The sequence below is a fragment of the Aquarana catesbeiana genome, linkage group LG10, assembly GCF_042186555.1.
Source record: "Aquarana catesbeiana isolate 2022-GZ linkage group LG10, ASM4218655v1, whole genome shotgun sequence".
Taxonomy (NCBI): Eukaryota; Metazoa; Chordata; class Amphibia; order Anura; family Ranidae; genus Aquarana; species Aquarana catesbeiana.
In genome coordinates this window covers 112,834,692-112,855,084 of record NC_133333.1, presented here as the reverse complement: position 1 = coordinate 112,855,084, position 20,393 = coordinate 112,834,692, and the positions used below count along the sequence as shown (strand labels likewise).

Below are 20,393 nucleotides of genomic sequence, written 5' to 3'. Positions count from 1 at the left end.
TTGAACCTCTTCTACCCATAGTGCAAAGCAACAAGGTGTGAGGTATCACAAATGAACACTGACTGCTGAGCGATGTAGTTTGGTTAAAAGCCTTGCTACCCAATGCTCAGTCTGGTGTTACTTCAGTAAATGCTGCCTAGGAGAATGCCTGTGTCCCACCTTACATGCGACCGTCAGCTCTGTGTCTCTCCAAAGGCTGTGTGCACCTGTACAGAGTACCTTAATAGCCTGCAGCTGGCCTAAATGGGAGTCTAAGCACCTGTGCTGATGTACCGCCCCGCCCCCCCCCCCCCTCGAATTTTGAAAAAAACAGCGCTTCCCACGCTGGCCGACTCTCCTGGCTGGGGGAGAGGGAGGAGGGAGGGAGGCTGGTAGTGAAGGGCCTGCCTGACAACAGCAATGGTGGCGGGGGCTGCGGTGCCTGAGCGGTATAACCACTGTCTAGACCCCTGTGGCCTCCCCCTAGCCTGGGGGGGGGGACATTCATACATGAGAAATCCCCCCATCCATCCTACCGTGAGCCGGCCGGAGACGCTGTGAAATTTGTGCAGCATGAACACTGAGACAGACAATCCAGCATGACAAGGTTTGTGCTCTTGGCAGCCCCCGGTGGTCACAATAGGCATAGCATGCATTTACCTTAAAGGAGAAACCTACTAGAATTAGAAAATTCTGTGGAATCTCCTCTTACCTTACCAGCCGCAGGGTTCAGTTAATACAGACCCAATCTTCACCTCTCACGGTGGGCTCCATTTGAAAAAACCGTCAGAGACTGGGGCCCCCTACGAATAGGGGGATCCTGCAGTTCTGGGTCCGTAAAGCACCCGGCTAGAAATTAGGCTAGAAAACCATTTTCTAATATGCGGGGTCCAGCTCTCTAAAAATAGAAGCATTACAGGTAAAACCTCGTTTCTTCGGACACGAGGCCCGGGTACCATCCAATTCGGCCTAGAAAGGACACTTTGAATGGATCCGGTCTGCCTGGCTTGCCCCAGTATAGGATATAGGATATTCCCTTTGGAGCTCAGCACAGCACATCTTTACACGTCCATCACCTAAGACACTGGCGTAAAAACTGAGGTATCCCTGCAAGGGGGAGGGATTATATAGGGGGTTGAACTTCCTGATAGGGTGTGCCAGTGTCCAATCACCAGTGAAATGGTGGAAACAACCTGCGCTAATGAGCAATACGTGATAGAAAAATATTAAAATAATATTCACAAAGTGCAGCTGCAAAAAAAAACTCCAAATATCCATGAAGTGATAAACATATAAATAAAACTTAAATGCGCTGGCAGTAATATAATTGAAGAGTGTCTAGGAGACACAATGAATGTGTGAATCCCAGCAAAAATGATGATAACGACAACAAGTGCATAAAGTCATTACCCAAAAATCCAACAAATATTAATATATGCTGAAAATAAGTAATCACACATCAAAACAACTTATAATCAGTCCATGACTGGGTTCAAAAAATGAAATAGAAAAGAAAAAGTCCACTTAGTATGTCTCATCACTGAACCATGAGAGCTGATGAGCTGAAGAGACTCTTATCGAATGTACATTGATTGCAGAAAAGGGAGTAATAGATGTGCGCTTACCCCAATTGTTGGACCTCCTCTATGGCAAGGTCGTATGGGCTTGCAGATATAACCCTCTGCAGGGACAGAATGTTGATATCCGGGTCTTGACAGCATGTACCACCGACTCCAGTATGGTCCGGATAGTCCAACTGCTCCAACATCAGAGGGGGGACTCAGGGATGGAAGAGTCCATAATCAGGAAAAAAAACATAAGGAGAGGAACTCCAATAGTGTAATAACGTTTAGAGTTTGATTGGTTAAAATAAACCACAGATATACATTTAAAAGATTCCAGTAAAGAAAAATATTTCTCTAAAAAAGCCGGCATAAAACAAAGGCAGAACGCCCGTGCAAATAGGAACTTCAGAACACGTGATGGCAAGCACTGCGAGGCCACGCCCTACATGTTTCGTCATACGTGACGTCTTCTACGGGGCACGGGCGACGCAATGAACCATCACCTTATATGTAAACAGACAGATTGTAACCACGCCCACGTCTCCGCCCATGTCCGTCATTCGACAGGGCATGTGTGGAGATTCGACGAGACCGTCATTAAAGACCACCCTCGGGGCGGAACATAAACAGAAAATGAAAACGAAAAACCAAACAAAACGAAAATACATCCAAGCCTCATTTTAGCGCCAGCCCGACATACCAACAGGCATGCGCAAGGATATACCAAGCCTCGGTCTGGCTAACATTGAAAGCCTCCTATAGAGGCGGACCATGATCAGAAAACCGGAAGGGCTTGAGCGTGTACCCTGGATAGAATTTGGAAACAAACATCCATGGCACGCCAGGAACTTCCGGTACTTAATGAATAAAAACAAGTTTAAAAACCCTAATATCACACTTAAAGTTAAAAAGCCACTTGAGCAGTACATATAATGTACGTGGCTATAATCTTAAATTTTACCATCCACTTAGTATAATGAAAAAAATTTTTAATGCACTGTATATCTGAAAATAAAAATACCTTAAATTGATGAAAAGGAGTACAAATTCATTAGTTGGGTTGTGCATAGGCGAAATCAAAAAAATGAATAATAAATAAAAATAAAAAAAAAAAAATAAAAAAAATAAAAATAAAAATAATAATAAAAAAAATAATAATAAAAAAATAAATATAAAAATAAATATAAATATAAATAAATAAAAATAAAAAATAAATAAATAAAAAATAAAATATAAAAAATGGGACCATTATATCTTTGGGATTTCGCCCAAAAAAAATTGTTCAAATTTCAACCTGACAGCCAGAGCAAGACTCGGCCTATCCCTTTACAATTTACAACTCAAAAAGAGGAAAAACAATAGAAACTCAAAGATATGATAGAGCAATTCAGATGATCATGAACCTCCTAGAAAGGGGGTTCCAATTGCCCTATACAGATAACTATAGTAACGGGGGCATATGCGATATTATGTCTTAAATTTTATCATGCGTTATCAATAAACGCATTGCTCTCAATATCAACATTAAGCCCTCGTGGTTTAAGACACCCCATCTTGTATATCCACCCCATTTCTAGCTTGGATATAGCTCGTCTCTTGGGCCCTCCTCTCCAGGGAACACTCAATCTGTCGATACCCACAAATTGAGTGCCCTTGGGATCTTTATCATGTACATTAAGGTAGTGTTTAGATACCGGGTGTCCTATAAACCCTCTTCGAATCTTGCTAATGTGTTCGTTTAACCTGACCTGAAGCGGGCGGACCGTGCGTCCCACGTATTGAAACCCGCACGGACAGGTCAAAAGATACACTACATGGGTGGTAGAACATGTAATGAACGATTTTATTGGGAAGGTTTGTGAGGTACTGATAGCATGAAAATGTGTCACTTTCCGATCTTTAATGGCATTAACCGTACAAACCGCACATTTTCTACATCTAAAATACCCTACTAAATTTTGAAAAAACATTGGTTTCCTTATCGGAGGGTCGCACACACTGGGAGCCACCGATGCTCTAATCGATGGTAATCCCTTAAAAACCACCTGGGGTTTCTCCGGGAGTAGGGGGCCCAATATATTGTCATTTTTGACAATATGCCAATATTTATGTATCAATTTTCTTATTGTGAAATGTTGGTGAGAATAATTGGTTACAAATGGGCAGATGAAATCTTTCTTTGTGGCATTCCCTATTTCTGTGTGGTCTTTTAATAGGGATTCTCTATCTAGTTTCTCAACCTCCTCAACTCGCTCTCTTAAAAAAGAGGCATCATAGCCCTTTTCGAGAAATCACTCTGTGAGGACCTGGGACTGAGTCCTGAAATCGCCAATAGAAGAACAGTTGCGTCTAATTCTGACATATTGGCTCTTCGGGACTGAATCCAGCCAAGCTTTATGATGGCAACTATCTCGCGATATGAATGCGTTTCGATCTGTGGACTTAAAATAAGTGGAAGTCAATATCATATCTCCTTCCCCCCATATTTTAAGATCCAAAAAGTTTATTGAACTCAAGCTGGCTTCATAGTTGAAATGAATCCCCCTATCATTCTCATTCAAACTTTCCATGAATCTACACAGAGAGTCTTGGGTACCATTCCATAGGAGGAGGACGTCATCAATGTACCTTGCCCACAAGACTAATTCTGGTCTACGTTGGGCATAGATGACGTCCTCCTCCCATTTACCCATGAATAAATTAGCCAGGCTGGGGGCAAATTTTGCCCCCATGGCTACTCCTTTTCTCTGCAAAAAGAAAAGATTCCTATGCCAGAAAAAGTTGTGGGTTGTAGTATACTCCAGCAAGTCCATAATGAACCTCTTTTGTTTCCTTGGCAATGTCACGTCCTTATACAGATAGTATTTCACTGAGGATATACCCCAGGCGTGGGGAATCGCCGTGTATAAAGACGTGACATCCGCCGTAACAAGCCAATATCCGCTCCTATACCCGCAGTCCCTAAGTAGATTGATGGCATGTCTGCTATCTTTAATATAGGCAGGTAGTGAACGGACTATGGGCTGCAGGAAGTTGTCAATATATTTGCCAGCCCTCGAGGTGATTGAATCGATACCGCTAATTATTGGGCGGCCGGGCGGGTGGACAGGGTCCTTATGGACCTTTGGGAGATAATATATAATTGGTATCCGTGATGATACCGGAACCAAAAACAGTTTTTCCTTTTTATTTATAACCCCTAATCTAAAACCATTCTCCACAATGTTCTCAAGTTCCCTTTTGTATTTACTCCTAGGGTCTGATTTTAGGGGAATGTATGTGGTGGTATCTCCTACTATTTTATCCAGCTCCTGGAGGTAGTCATTCTTACTCAGAACCACTATACCCCCCCCCCTTGTCAGCTGGTCTCACAACTAGATCCTTTCGTTTACAAAGTTGGTCCAAACCTGATTCCAAATCCTTGCTCATTTTAATGTTTTTACTTTTTATACTCTCCAAATCCCTTAGAAGGAGGTCCCTAAAAACTTTAATGGAAGCCGGTAGGCCACCTGGCGGATTGAACAATGAAGCGTTCGCCAAACCTGAATGTTTGACGTTCGTGTGATTATTATTTAGGGTGTTAATGGGATTAGTCAGCAGATATCGCTTAATATTCAGTCTTCTGGTATACTTATGTATATCCATGTATGTCTGGAATTTATTGAGCGGTTTCGGGGGTGCAAATTTGAGCCCTTTATCAAGAATAGCGGTTTCATCGGAAGTCAAGGGAATACCACTGAGATTGAAGATACCTTGCCCGGTTATACCCGTTTTCTTTTTGCTCCTAATCTTCCTCCCCCCTCTGACTCCTCTCTTTCTTCTATTGATCGTTGGAAGCTTTGTTCTCCTCTGGGAAAACCCCAATGTTGGGGTTGTGAGTATTCCTCCCGATGAAATCGTCGGGGAGTATACTCATCCCTTTGTGTATTCCTATGAGGGGGAAAAGAGGGCTGATGCCAGGATGACTGGTCATACCCCCTGTCTCTCCTTGGAGTATGATATCCCTGGTTAGGCCCTCCGTAATTATCACTATCTCTAACATAATGCTCATCAAGTGGTTGAAAGCGATTATGTGTAGGTATAGGATATCTTGGGGACCGACTATCCACGTAAGGCCTACCATGATAGTCATATTGATTATCATAACGACCATCCTGGTATCCTCCTGATTGTGCTTGATGATATTGATTCCCTTCATTATGATGTCTCTTAAATTTTTGATTTTTAATTTTCTTTTTGGGAGCCTGAGTAGGAACTCTCATATTCCGAGCTGGAGACTGTGTGTAAGAAATAGGGTTAGGTCTACCTGGGGAACGATAGGACACCCTTCTGGGTGGTTTAGAATATTGTTTCTGTGGTGATAGAGATCTATCTGGTTCCCTCGGCTGTCTATCCTGACTAGAAATTCCAGGGGCCGACACCTCCATATTACTGTTAGCCTCAGCTTCCTCTGCAGCAATTTTTATCTGCCATTGGAATACAGATCCATTTTGATAATCAGTAAAGTCCCTATTGAATTTTTTCCTTTTCTTGTTTTTTTGTTCTATTTCCTCCTTCTCTAAAATTTTCCTTAAGTTAGAGGACCGCTCCTTGTATTCTTCACTTGTACTAAAGGGGGATAGTTTCTCTTTCATGAGTTTGATCTCAACATCTAATCTATTTAACTTAGCTCTCTTCCTGGGAATCAAAAATTCTAAGAATTTTCCTCCAGCTTCGTTGAAATATCTGTACCAATCTTGAAGGTCAGATTCACCTTTCTGGGGGCCAACCTCCCATCTCAGGCTCCTTGGAACCATTGATACAGATACATAGTGTTCCAAGAAGAATATGTCCCACTGGGTGTGTACCTCGGAGATCATGAGATTTTTAAGTCTCATAAATAATCCACCGAGGTCACTCTCAGGTTCATAATTCCCCTCAAATACACCTTCTTTGGCAATGGTGTGCTTGGAGCGATAATCAAATACATCCATATTAATTTAGTGGCTAAGATTAATTAATGTGTTAGTTAAAAACTAGTAAGGTGCAAAGAAAAAACCAACACAAATTAATGTGAGGACAAACGCTCAGCTGCAAGTAGGTAGATATTAATTATAACTAAAGAAATGGTGGAAACAACCTGCGCTAATGAGCAATACGTGATAGAAAAATATTAAAATAATATTCACAAAGTGCAGCTGCAAAAAAAACTCCAAATATCCATGAAGTGATAAACATATAAATAAAACTTAAATGCGCTGGCAGTAATATAATTGAAGAGTGTCTAGGAGACACAATGAATGTGTGAATCCCAGCAAAAATGATGATAACGACAACAAGTGCATAAAGTCATTACCCAAAAATCCAACAAATATTAATATATGCTGAAAATAAGTAATCACACATCAAAACAACTTATAATCAGTCCATGACTGGGTTCAAAAAATGAAATAGAAAAGAAAAAGTCCACTTAGTATGTCTCATCACTGAACCATGAGAGCTGATGAGCTGAAGAGACTCTTATCGAATGTACATTGATTGCAGAAAAGGGAGTAATAGATGTGCGCTTACCCCAATTGTTGGACCTCCTCTATGGCAAGGTCGTATGGGCTTGCAGATATAACCCTCTGCAGGGACAGAATGTTGATATCCGGGTCTTGACAGCATGTACCACCGACTCCAGTATGATCCGGATAGTCCAACTGCTCCAACATCAGAGGGGGGACTCAGGGATGGAAGAGTCCATAATCAGGAAAAAAACATAAGGAGAGGAACTCCAATAGTGTAATAACGTTTAGGGTTTTATTGGTTAAAATAAACCACAGATATACATTTAAAAGATTCCAGTAAGGAAAAATATTTCTCTAAAAAAGTCGGCATAAAACAAAGGCAGAACGCCCGTGCAAATAGGAACTTCAGAACACGTGATGGCAAGCACTGCGAGGCCACGCCCTACATGTTTCGTCATACGTGACGTCTTCTACGGGGCACGGGCGACGCAATGAACCATCACCTTATATGTAAACAGACAGATTGTAACCACGCCCACGTCTCCGCCCATGTCCGTCATTCGACAGGGCATGTGTGGAGATTCGACGAGGCCGTCATTAAAGACCGCCCTCGGGGCGGAACATAAACAGAAAATGAAAACGAAAAACCAAACAAAACGAAAATACATCCAAGCCTCATTTTAGCGCCAGCCCGACATACCAACAGGCATGCGCAAGGATATACCAAGCCTCGGTCTGGCTAACATTGAAAGCCTCCTATAGAGGCGGACCATGATCAGAAAACCGGAAGGGCTCGAGCGTGTACCCTGGATAGAATTTGGAAACAAACATCCATGGCACGCCAGGAACTTCCGGTACTTAATGAATAAAAACAAGTTTAAAAACCTTAATATCACACTTAAAGTTAAAAAGCCACTTGAGCAGTACATATAATGTACGTGGCTATAATCTTAAATTTTACCATCCACTTAGTATAATGAAAAAAATTTTTTAATGCACTGTATATCTGAAAATAAAAATAAAAATACCTTAAATTGATGAAAAGGAGTACAAATTCATTAGTTGGGTTGTGCATAGGCGAAATCAAAAAAATGAATAATAAATAAAAATAAAAATAAAAAAATAGAAAAAATAAAAATAATAATAAAAAAAATAATAATAAAAAAATAAAAATAAATATAAATAAATAAAAATAAATATAAAAATAAATATAAAAATAAAAATAAAAAATAAAATATAAAAAATGGGACCATTATATCTTTGGGATTTCGCCCAAAAAAAATTGTTCAAATTTCAACCTGACAGCCAGAGCAAGACTCGGCCTATCCCTTTACAATTTACAACTCAAAAAGAGGAAAAACAATAGAAACTCAAAGATATGATCGAGCAATTTAGATGATCATGAACCTCCTAGAAAGGGGGTTCCAATTGCCCTATACAGATAACTATAGTAACGGGGGGCATATGCGATATTATGTCTTAAATTTTATCATGCGTTATCAATAAACGCATTGATCTCAATATCGACATTAAGCCCTTGTGGTTTAAGACACCCCATCTTGTATATCCACCCCATTTCTAGCTTGGATATAGCTCGTCTCTTGGGCCCTCCTCTCCAGGGAACACTCAATCTGTCGATACCCACAAATTGAGTGCCCTTGGGATCTTTATCATGTACATTAAGGTAGTGTTTAGATACCGGGTGTCCTATAAACCCTCTTCGAATCTTGCTAATGTGTTCGTTTAACCTGACCTGAAGCATGCGGACCGTGCGTCCCACGTATTGAAACCGGCACGGACAGGTCAAAAGATACACTACATGGGTGGTAGAACATGTAATGAACGATTTTATTGGGAAGGTTTGTGAGGTACTGATAGCATGAAAATGTGTCACTTTCCGACCTTTAATGGCATTAACCGTACAAACCGCACATTTTCTACATCTAAAATACCCTACTAAATTTTGAAAAAACATTGGTTTCCTTATCGGAGGGTCGCACACACTGGGAGCCACCGATGCTCTAATCGATGGTAATCCCTTAAAAACCACCTGGGGTTTCTCCGGGAGTAGGGGGCCCAATATATTGTCATTTTTGACAATATGCCAATATTTATGTATCAATTTTCTTATTGTGAAATGTTGGTGAGAATAATTGGTTACAAATGGGCAGATGAAATCTTTCTTTGTGGCATTCCCTATTTCTGTGTGGTCTTTTAATAGGGATTCTCTATCTAGTTTCTCAACCTCCTCAACTCGCTCTCTTAAAAAAGAGGCATCATAGCCCTTTTCGAGAAATCGCTCTGTGAGGACCTGGGACTGAGTCCTGAAATCGCCAATAGAAGAACAGTTGCGTCTAATTCTGACATATTGGCTCTTCGGGACTGAATCCAGCCAAGCTTTATGATGGCAACTATCTCACGATATGAACGCGTTTCGATCTGTGGACTTAAAATAAGTGGAAGTCAATATCATATCTCCTTCCCCCCATATTTTAAGATCCAAAAAGTTTATTGAACTCAAGCTGGCTTCATAGTTGAAATGAATCCCCCTATCATTCTCATTCAAACTTTCCATGAATCTACACCAGTGATACCTATATAATCCATCAGTAATTACTGTGGCTCTGTGTCCTGTGATGTTCGAGAAAGAAAGTAATTTATTCAGTTGCCAACTCGCTATTCTACATTTTCAAAAGAAAATTTCTTTCCATTATCTGCATGTGGTTGGGTGGGGTTATGACCTTGCTTCTTTCAGAAAGACTGATTCTCTTTTTCATCCTGGATGGTTTCCTGTAAAGGCCTGTACACACGATCCGAAAATCGAAAGAAAAATTTGTACGACGAGCTGTCTGCCGATTTTCGGATCGTTAGTACGGTGCTTTCGACAGCCAATTTCGCTTTTTCGTCAGACAAAAGATGGATGTGCAGTCTATAAAATTTTTGTCGGATGTGAACTCCGATTTTCATTTTATTAGTGCGGTTTTCGTACGAAAAAAAATCGTAAGAGCAAGACTACGCATGCTCAGAAACGAAACAATACATACAAAACTATTCAACACATTACATCTCTTCTGATGTTGTATTCTGTTGTACGAAAATTTTCGTATTGTGAGTAACCTCTTCACTTTCAACATGAGACTAGCATGCCACAAAAAATGGACTTTCGGTCATCCGAAAATCTAAGCGTGTGTACGAGGCTTAAAGAGGTTTTAAAACGTTTTATTTTTTCACCTTAATGCATCCTATGCATTAAGGTGAAAAAACTTCTGATGCTGATTGGCCCCACAGCCCCCCATTTTACTCACCTGAGCCCTGCACAGTGAACGAACGAACTGCACAGTGGAGGTAAGTATGACATGTTTGTTATTTTATTTTTATTTTTTTAAACAAGGGTTTACAAATCCTTTAAGGATGCACAAACCTCCTTATTACACCATCTCTAAGTGGCTCATACAGATCATTTTACAAGCTTCCAAGGATCGAGTTAAACAGGTTTTGAAGGCTGCCACCAGATTTTGAGGTCTCATGATGCCAGCCAAGATCCTTCAGACAGCTCTTTGAGTTGCAGGCAGTTCCCAGTTCTTTGTTGTTTTTTGGGCCTGTTAGCATTTGCTGTCACCCACCCCTCAGTTTGGACACCCCAAAGGTGAAAAAATTCCTGTGTCCCCCAAAGTACATGAATGAAAAAAACAAACAAATGCTTTGCAGTTTAAATGCTTTGGTGTTCTAACAGCAACATCTCATCAGAGCTGCATGCTTCGTATGAAAAAAAAATTGCTTTCTTCTCAGATCTCCAATACACGGTCGGGGTCTTTTCTGCAAGAGGACAATTGATGCCGGGGAGATGGTAATAGAGTACTCAGGAAATGTTGTCCGTTCAACTTTGACTGACAAAAGAGAAAAGTATTATGACGGAAAGGTGAGAAGCCAAAAGCAGATTTACCTTTTTTTGTTTATCAGTTTTATTAGTCAAATAACCACACATAGATCCTTGATACTTAACAATTCTTTTCCATTGTAGGGAATCGGTTGCTACATGTTCCGTATAGATGACTCTGAGGTTGTTGATGCCACTATGCATGGCAATGCTGCTCGCTTCATCAACCACTCATGTGAGCCCAACTGTTACTCCCGTGTCATCCCCATCGATGGACAGAAACACATAGTTATATTTGCAGTGCGGAAAATATATCGTGGTGAGGAGCTCACATATGACTACAAGTTCCCTATTGAAGATGCTAGCAACAAACTAGCTTGCAACTGTGGAACCAAGAAGTGCCGCAAGTTTCTTAACTAGAGACCTTCCTACATGTATAAAAAAAAGGTGGAAATTGAGCACCCTCAAGATTTGCAGGACCATTTCTCAATGCCAAACCCACCACCTTAGTCCTCCTTCATTGCTTCATTTCACTCCTAAGTGGTTAAGGATGCAAGACACTTTAGATCTATCACCAGTAATAACAATACATTGCTGTATAATAGTGTCCATACGTAATACCTGGAGTTTCAGTAAGGACCGTCTTAGTCCACTATACAGTGAAGATTTGTGTTTGTGTACTGCTTTGCTACCACCTAGCAGTAAATACCTTATGGTTAGTAGTTTTTTGATCTTTTATTGCTAGTATCCAACATTGCATGGCACTGTTACATAAAAACAAAAAACTACAAAAATGAAAAAGTTCTGATAGACTGCTAATGGGCCTTATATAAAAAGTATTGCAGAGGTGATGAGAGCTGCACTTCGGTGGACAAGTCTCATGTCTTTTCTCACCCGTCTTGTCCTGAGATATTTACATCTGGTGAGTCTATGCAGTTTTAGCAGACAGGAGATCAAGGGACATCACTGAGGTTTCCCTCTGCCTCCAGCAAGAGAGTTATAACCGCATGAACAGAGAAGCGACCACAGGCAATCTGCCATTTGGTTCAGGCAAATGGAGCGGGCAGTGGTGCTGGAAAGAGTTGCTCACCTTAACTGTTCAGGCACTATAATATTTTTGGGGCATTAGCTAGCAGTGACTTTTATTATCTTCGCTTCCATATTTGTATACAATGAAACCGATAATGTTATGGTCCTAATAAGAAATATACTGAATGTTTTACTGTAGAAGCCAAACCACAGAATCAATGGAGGGATAACACTCCTTGAGTTACCATGTCATGACAAAGTTTAAATGTGGCACTTGTCATTTCTTCTTCTTTTTTTTTTTAACCTGCCATTTTAGGTTTTGTACAGAAGAGGAAGACATTTGAATAGTATTAGTAATTAGGAATAAAGCAGGAATGGTGTGGGTCTCCTGCCTTGCAGGAAAAAGTTTATTTATTGTAAATTGTAAAACCATGCATTGAAGAAAAATATCGTACTCTTTTAAAAAGAGCTTTTATATTTGCAGCAATGGGGCTGAGCTCAAGACACTAAGTGGGGCTGAAGAGCTCCCAGTCACCACCACATTTCAAAGCATCCCCCAAATCTTTCATCATAGCTGATATACTATCCTATTTTTATTTGCACCGAGTTGCCCTTTATATAGATTAGCAATCCTTCATCTCCCATGTTCTGTTTACATCTTCTCATCTTTGTATTTAAGATTTTGTTTAACTAAATGTAAATATTCTCTATTTTTCTAATGGAAGCACTTAAATGATGGATATGGAAGCACTTAAAGCATGAGAGTGATCAGAATTATGTGTATCAGGTTTTTTTGTTCGTTTTTTTTTTTTTTTTTTTTTAAATTGCTTATTTTTTTATCATAAACTGCTGAACATGTAAACATCATAGTTCGCTTTGAGAATAGTCGACTGCTGTTTTCATTCTCTTTTGTATATTTTCTTTGTCGATATGTTGAGGAAACTGCAGGGTGTGTCTATGCTGTAGAAATTATTTATTGTTTTAACGTATGTTTTATTTTCTCCAGATAACAATCTCAAGGTTTCGGCATCATCATGCTGAATTAAAATGACAGCATCTTTTCTTTAATGAAAATAAGGAGAGGGGTTTACATTTATAAATTACTCTCAGGTAGAAGTTGTTATTTTAGATTACATAGATGTGACTACTTGGTTGATGGATACACAGTTGATATTCTTTTAGACAACCAACCCTGTACAGAGTGTTACATTTGAAGCAGATCATTGCTAGGGCTCATATGTTCAGAGTTCATTCTTGCTCTGGTAGAGTCTCCTTGCATTATAGCGTATACTACCAGAGTAAAATAAAATAAGGATTTATGTTGGGTTGATGGTGTAGTTCTTAAAATGTCTTGGTTATGCAGTGCCCTTATTATTCAGCATTCCTAAAGTTAGAGTTATCACCTGCTAATGGCTTGGCAATCATTCTGTGTTCTAAACTGTAGCCATTCTTTTCATTAGCTGATACTAACTTTACAGCTCTGACGCTCATTTTTAGTGGACAGAAGTTTCTTCCACCCGCTAAATTACCAATCTATGTCTTCTAGTTGAGGGAAGGGTTTCTGTTTAAACGTGTTTTAGGTGGACAGAGAGTGGTTTCTCCCAGTATTTGTAGACCCCGGCTGGGGTGGTGTCACCATATCCCCTCTCATGGTGAATTCTTAATGTAATCACTGGGTAGCCTGGCATGAGGCTGGAGTGGTGCAGTCAAAGGTTGGGTCACTGAGGCATTAACGCTCAAGTTTATCTGTTTGTATTTTGCCTTCTCTGGGTTATCCTTTTCCTCCCCTCATCAGCATACTAATGAAAATTTGAAATAAAGCCTTTCCCTTTCTAGATCTTATTTTAGACCTGGTATTGTCATCAATGGGTTCTTGTGCTTCCCTAGACAAAGCAGGCAGATCATGGCTGGTGAGAAGGGTCCAGCAGGATTCTGTACATGGCTTCCTAAAAAAACGAGGGTGGCTCTATCTGACTTGATGCACCTTCTAATTCACGCTGTGAAAAAGCTTAGAGCTTGCAGTGAAATTATAGTAAGCAATTTCAGGAGAACTGTGAAAGGCTGAAGATAAGGCTGGGGCTTGGATTTAAAGAAATGCACACAGTTATCTGGTTAGAGTACGTTTGCATTTCATACTTGGCTTTAGTAAGTAGAGAAAGCTACAGGCAGAATTGCCCTTGATTATACATATGTAAAGTACATGCCAAACTTTAAAGCAAACCTGTGGTGAGAAAAATAATTGGGAGTGCCTATGTTTTAAATGCTAGTTACCTGGCTGCTGGTGATCCCCTAGCAAGAAATTGGAAGTAAAGAAAGGTCATGGAAATGTCATTAGTTCCTATCTGCCATCAGCGCGAGGACTGCCTCCTACAGTATCCATCAGCAACACTTGCTGACGTGAGTAAGCAATGCTAATTGGATAGCTATGGGAGTGAGGTGGAATGATGAAGAGAGACTTATCTCTGAACCAGCAATTTATTGCACATTACTATGAGACAATGGTATTTTCAGCTGGGAGATTAACAAAAAAAACAAAAACAAAGGATGAAGCATATAAAATGTAGGATTTGCTTGGGCCCAGACTTCAGTTGGGCTTTAAGAGCCACTAAACCCAAAACAGAAATACCCAGTTATGAAGTACTAAAACCTTTACATGAGCACAACCTATCAAACATTCTTGGGTTTTTCAGGCTAAGTGCAATGATCTTTATTGGGCTTACCTATAAGGAAGTATGGTATGGGCACAAGCACATATAAAAGTGGATGCGTTCTTGAAAAAATAATGGGAGAAAATGGCACATACATTTGCGCAGTACACTCCCTTATTTAAGGTAATTTCACACAACTCCAAGCCCTAAAAAAAAACTCCCACACACAGCCATTGTGTGCTGGTAATACAATTGAGCCCCACTTTGGGGGGAAGGGGACCAACCGTAAAAGGTGCCCCCAGACCCCACTCTACTAATGACTCTGGGCCTGCTTGCAATGCACCTAATAATTTTGCCCTCTGCTTCCTGAGTCTATTTCGCTATTTGATTTTTTTATTGGCACTGTTGGTCATTTATGCTGAGGTTTTTACTACAGTCATGCAAGACCTTGTGGCCCAAATTGCCCAGTTATTTGCTGACTGACCGCAAAGGCCATAAGCAGGTTTCCACACCACCTGATTCAGATTCTCCTACCTGATTTACCCACTGCCCTTGAGGCTTCCAAGCTCTCAGCAAAAAATCGCAGTTCACTGCTAATACTCCCAAATTCAGAGACCGTTTCTGTTCTTATTTATGACGTGCACATCGCTCTGAAACTACAGGGATTGGACACTTTCTTCTACCAGTGCGGTTTCCAGTATTGGGTCCTTAAAAAACTCCTAAGTCCACAAAAACACTCCCAGTGCTCCTGCTTCTACAATTGGAAATGCCCGGACTATCGGCTTGCTTCACCAAGCGCTTAATAACCTTGTATCCATTTAGGCAAAAATTTGTCCCACCTTAAAGCGGTATTAAACCAAAAATGTACCATGGAAATTGTGCTTCACCAAGCGCTTAATAACCTTGTGCCCATTTAGGCAGAAATTTGTCCCACCTTAAAGAGGTATTAAACCAAAAATGTACCATAGAAATTGTCATGGACTTGCAGCGCTGAGCAATAAGTATATATACATATGTATATATACTTATGAATGTTACTGACTTATTAAATTACTTGCGTTTTAGGTTTAGTGGCTTTTAAAAAGTTTACATGTGTAGTTGTACACCTATTCAACATGGGTGACACTGCGAACAGTTTGTTATTGGTCTTAGTATATTTTTAAAACCGCACTGAATATGCGTGCTAAAAATGAAGTACATACAGTCTTAGGTCCCATTCACGCGATGTCGCAACATCCGGCATTTCACATATCCACACTTTTTTTTTTATTTGCTGTGCTACACACACAGAAAAGTCCATTAATTTCAATAGATTTCCCTACATGCGAGAAATGTGGTAAAGTAGCTCATGCATTTAACAGCATGTTTGCTGCTGTTTTTTTCTTGTGCAGAAACATGAGTCTGCTTGTTGCGTTTGGGATGTAATTAATAATGTTACCACAAGCGTCACATACTACTGTAGTGTGAATGCAGCCTAATAGGGAAAGAGAAAGTTTCTGCAATGATGGGTATATTTCTCATTTTTCAGTACTATACTGTAAACTAGCTGAGAGTGTTTAGCTGCGGTAGTGGCCTTGTGGAGAGGTCACCCTTCCTTTTTTTTTTTTTGTAACAGCCCAAAGCTGTTAATTTGTTAGAAGTCATGATACTCTGACAACCCGTGACAAACTGTTCAGCAGTGGCATCTCGTGAGTAGAAGTCCGCATAACCGCATCATCTGCTGCGGTCAGCACCTTGTAATCAGAGGTGGGATGATATCATCCATGGCGTGGAGTGCAGGCAAACTGCCATCAAATGGGAAGGTCAAAATGGATTTTATTGCTGGCTGAGATGTCCTCTCTGCAAGGCTAAGTAAGAGTGTGGTGTACTTTTAACACACTAAAAGCTTCTGGTTTTTTTTTTCACTTTAATAAATGTAGATTTTTTTGTTTAACTTCCACAATGCATTCCACAATTGTACATCTTGAGACAGCTTCTTGTAAAAGCATTGCCTGTAAAGTTACTCCTCTTTCTTTGTTCACTAAGGCAATAGCAGTATAGCCACAGAAGAGCCAGGGAACATAGGACAATTGTACCATCTAGCTGTTATAGACATTGGCAGCCATGTTGCCCTCAGAGGTAAAATAACATGGAGATCTCCTGGTGTGTGCTCCTTTTCTTTATCTTTTTCCTTTAAATGAAGTAATCATGAGTAAAGTTCAGTTTACAGCTTGGTAGGCTTTTCTGCTGGATGCAATCTTCTCTGTAAGGGTTTGCATGCAATGTTTTAAGTCATTGTAATACACTTACTTGCTCTCAAATCATTGTGACATTTGAAAAAACAATAGTAAATAAGCATCTGTATATAGCTTTTAGTAGAGCAGACATTCGTAAATACATTCATAATGAGGAGCATTTATTATACAAGGTAGCAGCCCTCTAATCCTGACACTGCAGACTGTCTGTGCCCCCCCCAGGAGTTGTGCCAGTGGATATAGCAGCAAAGCATAGGTGTTTAATGGATCTATGTAAAGCTGGGTATACACAGAAGGGGGGGGGGGGGGGGTGTCCATTCAACCAGCAGGTTGAACAAAAAAAACAAAACTTGACACACTCCCACATCCACCCAAGCCATGTGAATGTGGGAGTCTCCCCACCACGCAATTGTATTCTGACAGCAGGGCCACCCTACCAGAATACAGCGATTGGCTGATCGAACACTGCTTCCAGCAGGACCGTTTGACAGAACCTTGATCTAACGACTAGCTTCTGTTGTTACACACATAAAAAATTGGCCAGTTCCTAGTGAACAGCTGAATTGTATTTGCTGCTTAAGCAAACTTTCATCCTCTCCAGTCTTCTCTCTGCGAGGGTATATTCACATCTGGGTGTTTTGTGGAAAGCTTGTAAACTCACTTAAATCCAAATTCCAGGCTTATATGTAAAAAAGAAAAAAATGTGATTTATTTAAAATATATACATTTTATATTTTGGAGTTCCATGCATATAAAAAAAAAAAAAAAAGCAGTTAAATGCATGTGCAGTGCGTTTATTAACCACTTTTTTATGCTGAGGCAATTTAAAAAAAAATCCACACACAATAAAATCTGCTTTTTTTCTAGAAAATTACTTAAAGAGGAGCCCCACCCAAAATAGAAAGCTCTGTTTGTTAAACTTACCAGGGTTTTCATTATTGTTTAGCTACCCAAATGAAAAGTTTTACCTTTAGCTATACTTAAACTCTTCCCCGCTCTATTCAAAGCTTAAAGCAGACCTCCATGTTGTCTGTCATTTGAAAATAGTTCATTTGGACCAAGCTGGTCCAAATGAACTGTTTCCTTCAGTAAGTGCTGCAGTATCTCAAAGCATTTACTATATGTAGCTTCAGCTTCATACAGTTCATGCACAGTGCTGAGGTCCAGCTGTGAGACAGACTAATGTGAATGAACACAAAGCTTCCTCTGGCTGAGGAGGAGAGGCAGGCTGATGACGCAGGGGTATAGGCCTAAAAACATTATTGTGATGGATCAGAACACAATAGTCTAAGTTGATGAAGTAAAATTAGAAAAGTAAGGGAAACCGTCAGTGAAGCCTTGCACTTTCTAACTGGCCCAGCAGCAGAGGAAGGAGGAGGGGGGCCGAACTTCCAAGGAACAGAGCCACGGTGCTGTTTCCTGGAAGTGGGGAAGGGTACCTGTCAAAAATAGGTACCTGTCCCCCCCCCCCTCCCCTCTGAAAGGTGTCAAATGTGGCACCAGAGGGGGGGGGGACAACATATAAGTGAAGGTTCCACTTTTGGGTGGAACTCCACATATTGAAATTCTGGCTAGCAGAAATTCTGTGCAGGGGAAGTAATTAGATACAAGTCTGTTATCCTTTTTTGCAGATCCTCATTTGGCCACTAAGAGATACCAAAGGCTGTAGGGTGTAAGTATTACATTTTGAGATGTTCCAAGGATTAAAATATAAAATCATTACAATTGTCTTAGGCCTAATGGAATTATGGTACCTAACCAGGGGACAAAATCTGTAATAAATGGAAGGGTAACCATCCTTTTTGTACATGCCATACTTTGCCACCTAAGTCCCAGTCCCACTGCAGTGCTCTACAACCTGTGATATGTGTCAGGTGGAGCGCAGACCATTTAGGCGTTTTTACTGGTCCAGTTTAAGGCAGCCATATAGCACGGGGGCACAGACAGTCATACAGCAATGGGCCACTGACAGAGCCACGGATGGCTGTACAGAAATGTGCAGATATTCTTTAACCGGACTCCCCTTTCTTTTTTTGTATCTTTGGTAGATTACAGTGAATCTGCTTGATAGACATGCTGTCTGTAACATTTCAGAACTAAACCTTGCACCTTGTTTGCAAACATATTTAAGTGGCCATTTGGCCACATACCACCGTAGGACAGTGTTACTTTGGCTGCAGTCTCTTTGCCTGCTAGATAGATTGCTGCAGTTTTCTTTTCTCTGCTTCATAGAATAGGCTTTGTACATCAATTGCATTTAAATCTTTTAGGCTTTCCATAACATAAGAGGAGTAACAAACAAAGCGGCATATGATGTACATTCCGGGCAAATTCTTGGCGGGTATTTTGTAATCTCTTAGAATATGTCCATTGTGACAAGTACTGTACCATAAGATTTTATTTTTCTGTTAGATTATATATTTCTAATGTCTTTAGGATGCTAGCCTCTCTGCATTTAAGGTCTAATTAAAAAAAAACAAAAAAACAAAAAAAAAATTTAAAAAAAAACTTGTTGTTTTGGATGTATGACATTCTGCCTAGATCCAGTAACGTCATTATAATAAGACCTTATAACCAGTATAACGCAGATCTTTCTCACCTTAGAAGAAACTGTCTCAACTCACTTGTGACCTACAACTGCCATTCTGTGTAAATCTTTCCATCCTATTTTCTGCTGCTCTTCCAGATTGGTTTCCTTTTTCCTAATTTTTATGTAAAAAGAAAATCGGAGAAAGGAAAGTGTTGTTTTATCAGTGTTATTTAAACAAAAAAAAAATGACCGTTTAAAAAAAAAAAAAAAAAGTGTCCACTTGGACAGCAGACACCTGAAAGAAAAATGTAAAACTGTTTCATAAGAAAAACAGAATTTGTCAGGTTGTGTGAATGTAAAGTGTACATATTTGTAAAATACAGAGAGGAGTTTGCTTTTTTCTATGCACTTTTTTTTTATTTAAGTGGTTAGGTTACTTAATAAACATGTCCAGTTTCTTGATGTACCAGTAAGTGTCTGTTTCTTTTTTTTAATTCACACATTTTACAGTTATGTATTTTATTGTTTTTATATTTGCTGGAAAGTTACTATATGACACACACAATGTGCCCCTTTCACTTTTCTTGGTTCAATTCAGTGATTACATTCCTAGACTTAAGCACCAGTGTGGCCCTGGACCCCATGTAGCGGTCAGGTGTGTCTGAGAGTTATTATACGCCAGATGCATTGGAACTGTGCTCAACAGCCTTGTCCAGTACAGTGCCATTGCAGACTTGGTTCCTATTAAGCTAGTTCACATTACTGCATTGTGGTGGTGTGCGCTGAAATAAAAAACGGAAAAAAAAGTATGGTGTGCCAGTACACTGCGGCTGATGGGTCTGAAGTAAATGCATCAGCACCGCACCCAAGAGGCTATGGTTTATTATGGTGGACTTACTAAAAGAGTTCAGAATCTTCAATCAATGATATTCTTTTCAAACATGTCACCTGCACGATTGGGTTTTAACGTGAACTGGGATTTGCTTTTCACATGATTGGATAATTGAAATGAATATTCACTTACCTCCAGACCGTAAAGTCT

General features: G+C 40.0%; 1 protein-coding gene across 1 annotated transcript in view; it reads left to right on the top strand.

The window, feature by feature from the left end:
- Window positions 1–19,817, top strand: part of KMT2A (lysine methyltransferase 2A) — a 286,124-nt gene extending 266,307 nt beyond the window's left edge. Inside the window, exons 35-36 of the mRNA XM_073602468.1 lie at window positions 10,823–10,952; window positions 11,055–19,817. Coding sequence (XP_073458569.1) covers window positions 10,823–10,952; window positions 11,055–11,330 — 406 coding nt within the window. The 3' untranslated portion in view covers window positions 11,331–19,817. The remainder of the gene's footprint in view (window positions 1–10,822; window positions 10,953–11,054) is intronic.
- The last annotated feature ends 576 nt before the right edge of the window (window positions 19,818–20,393 follow it).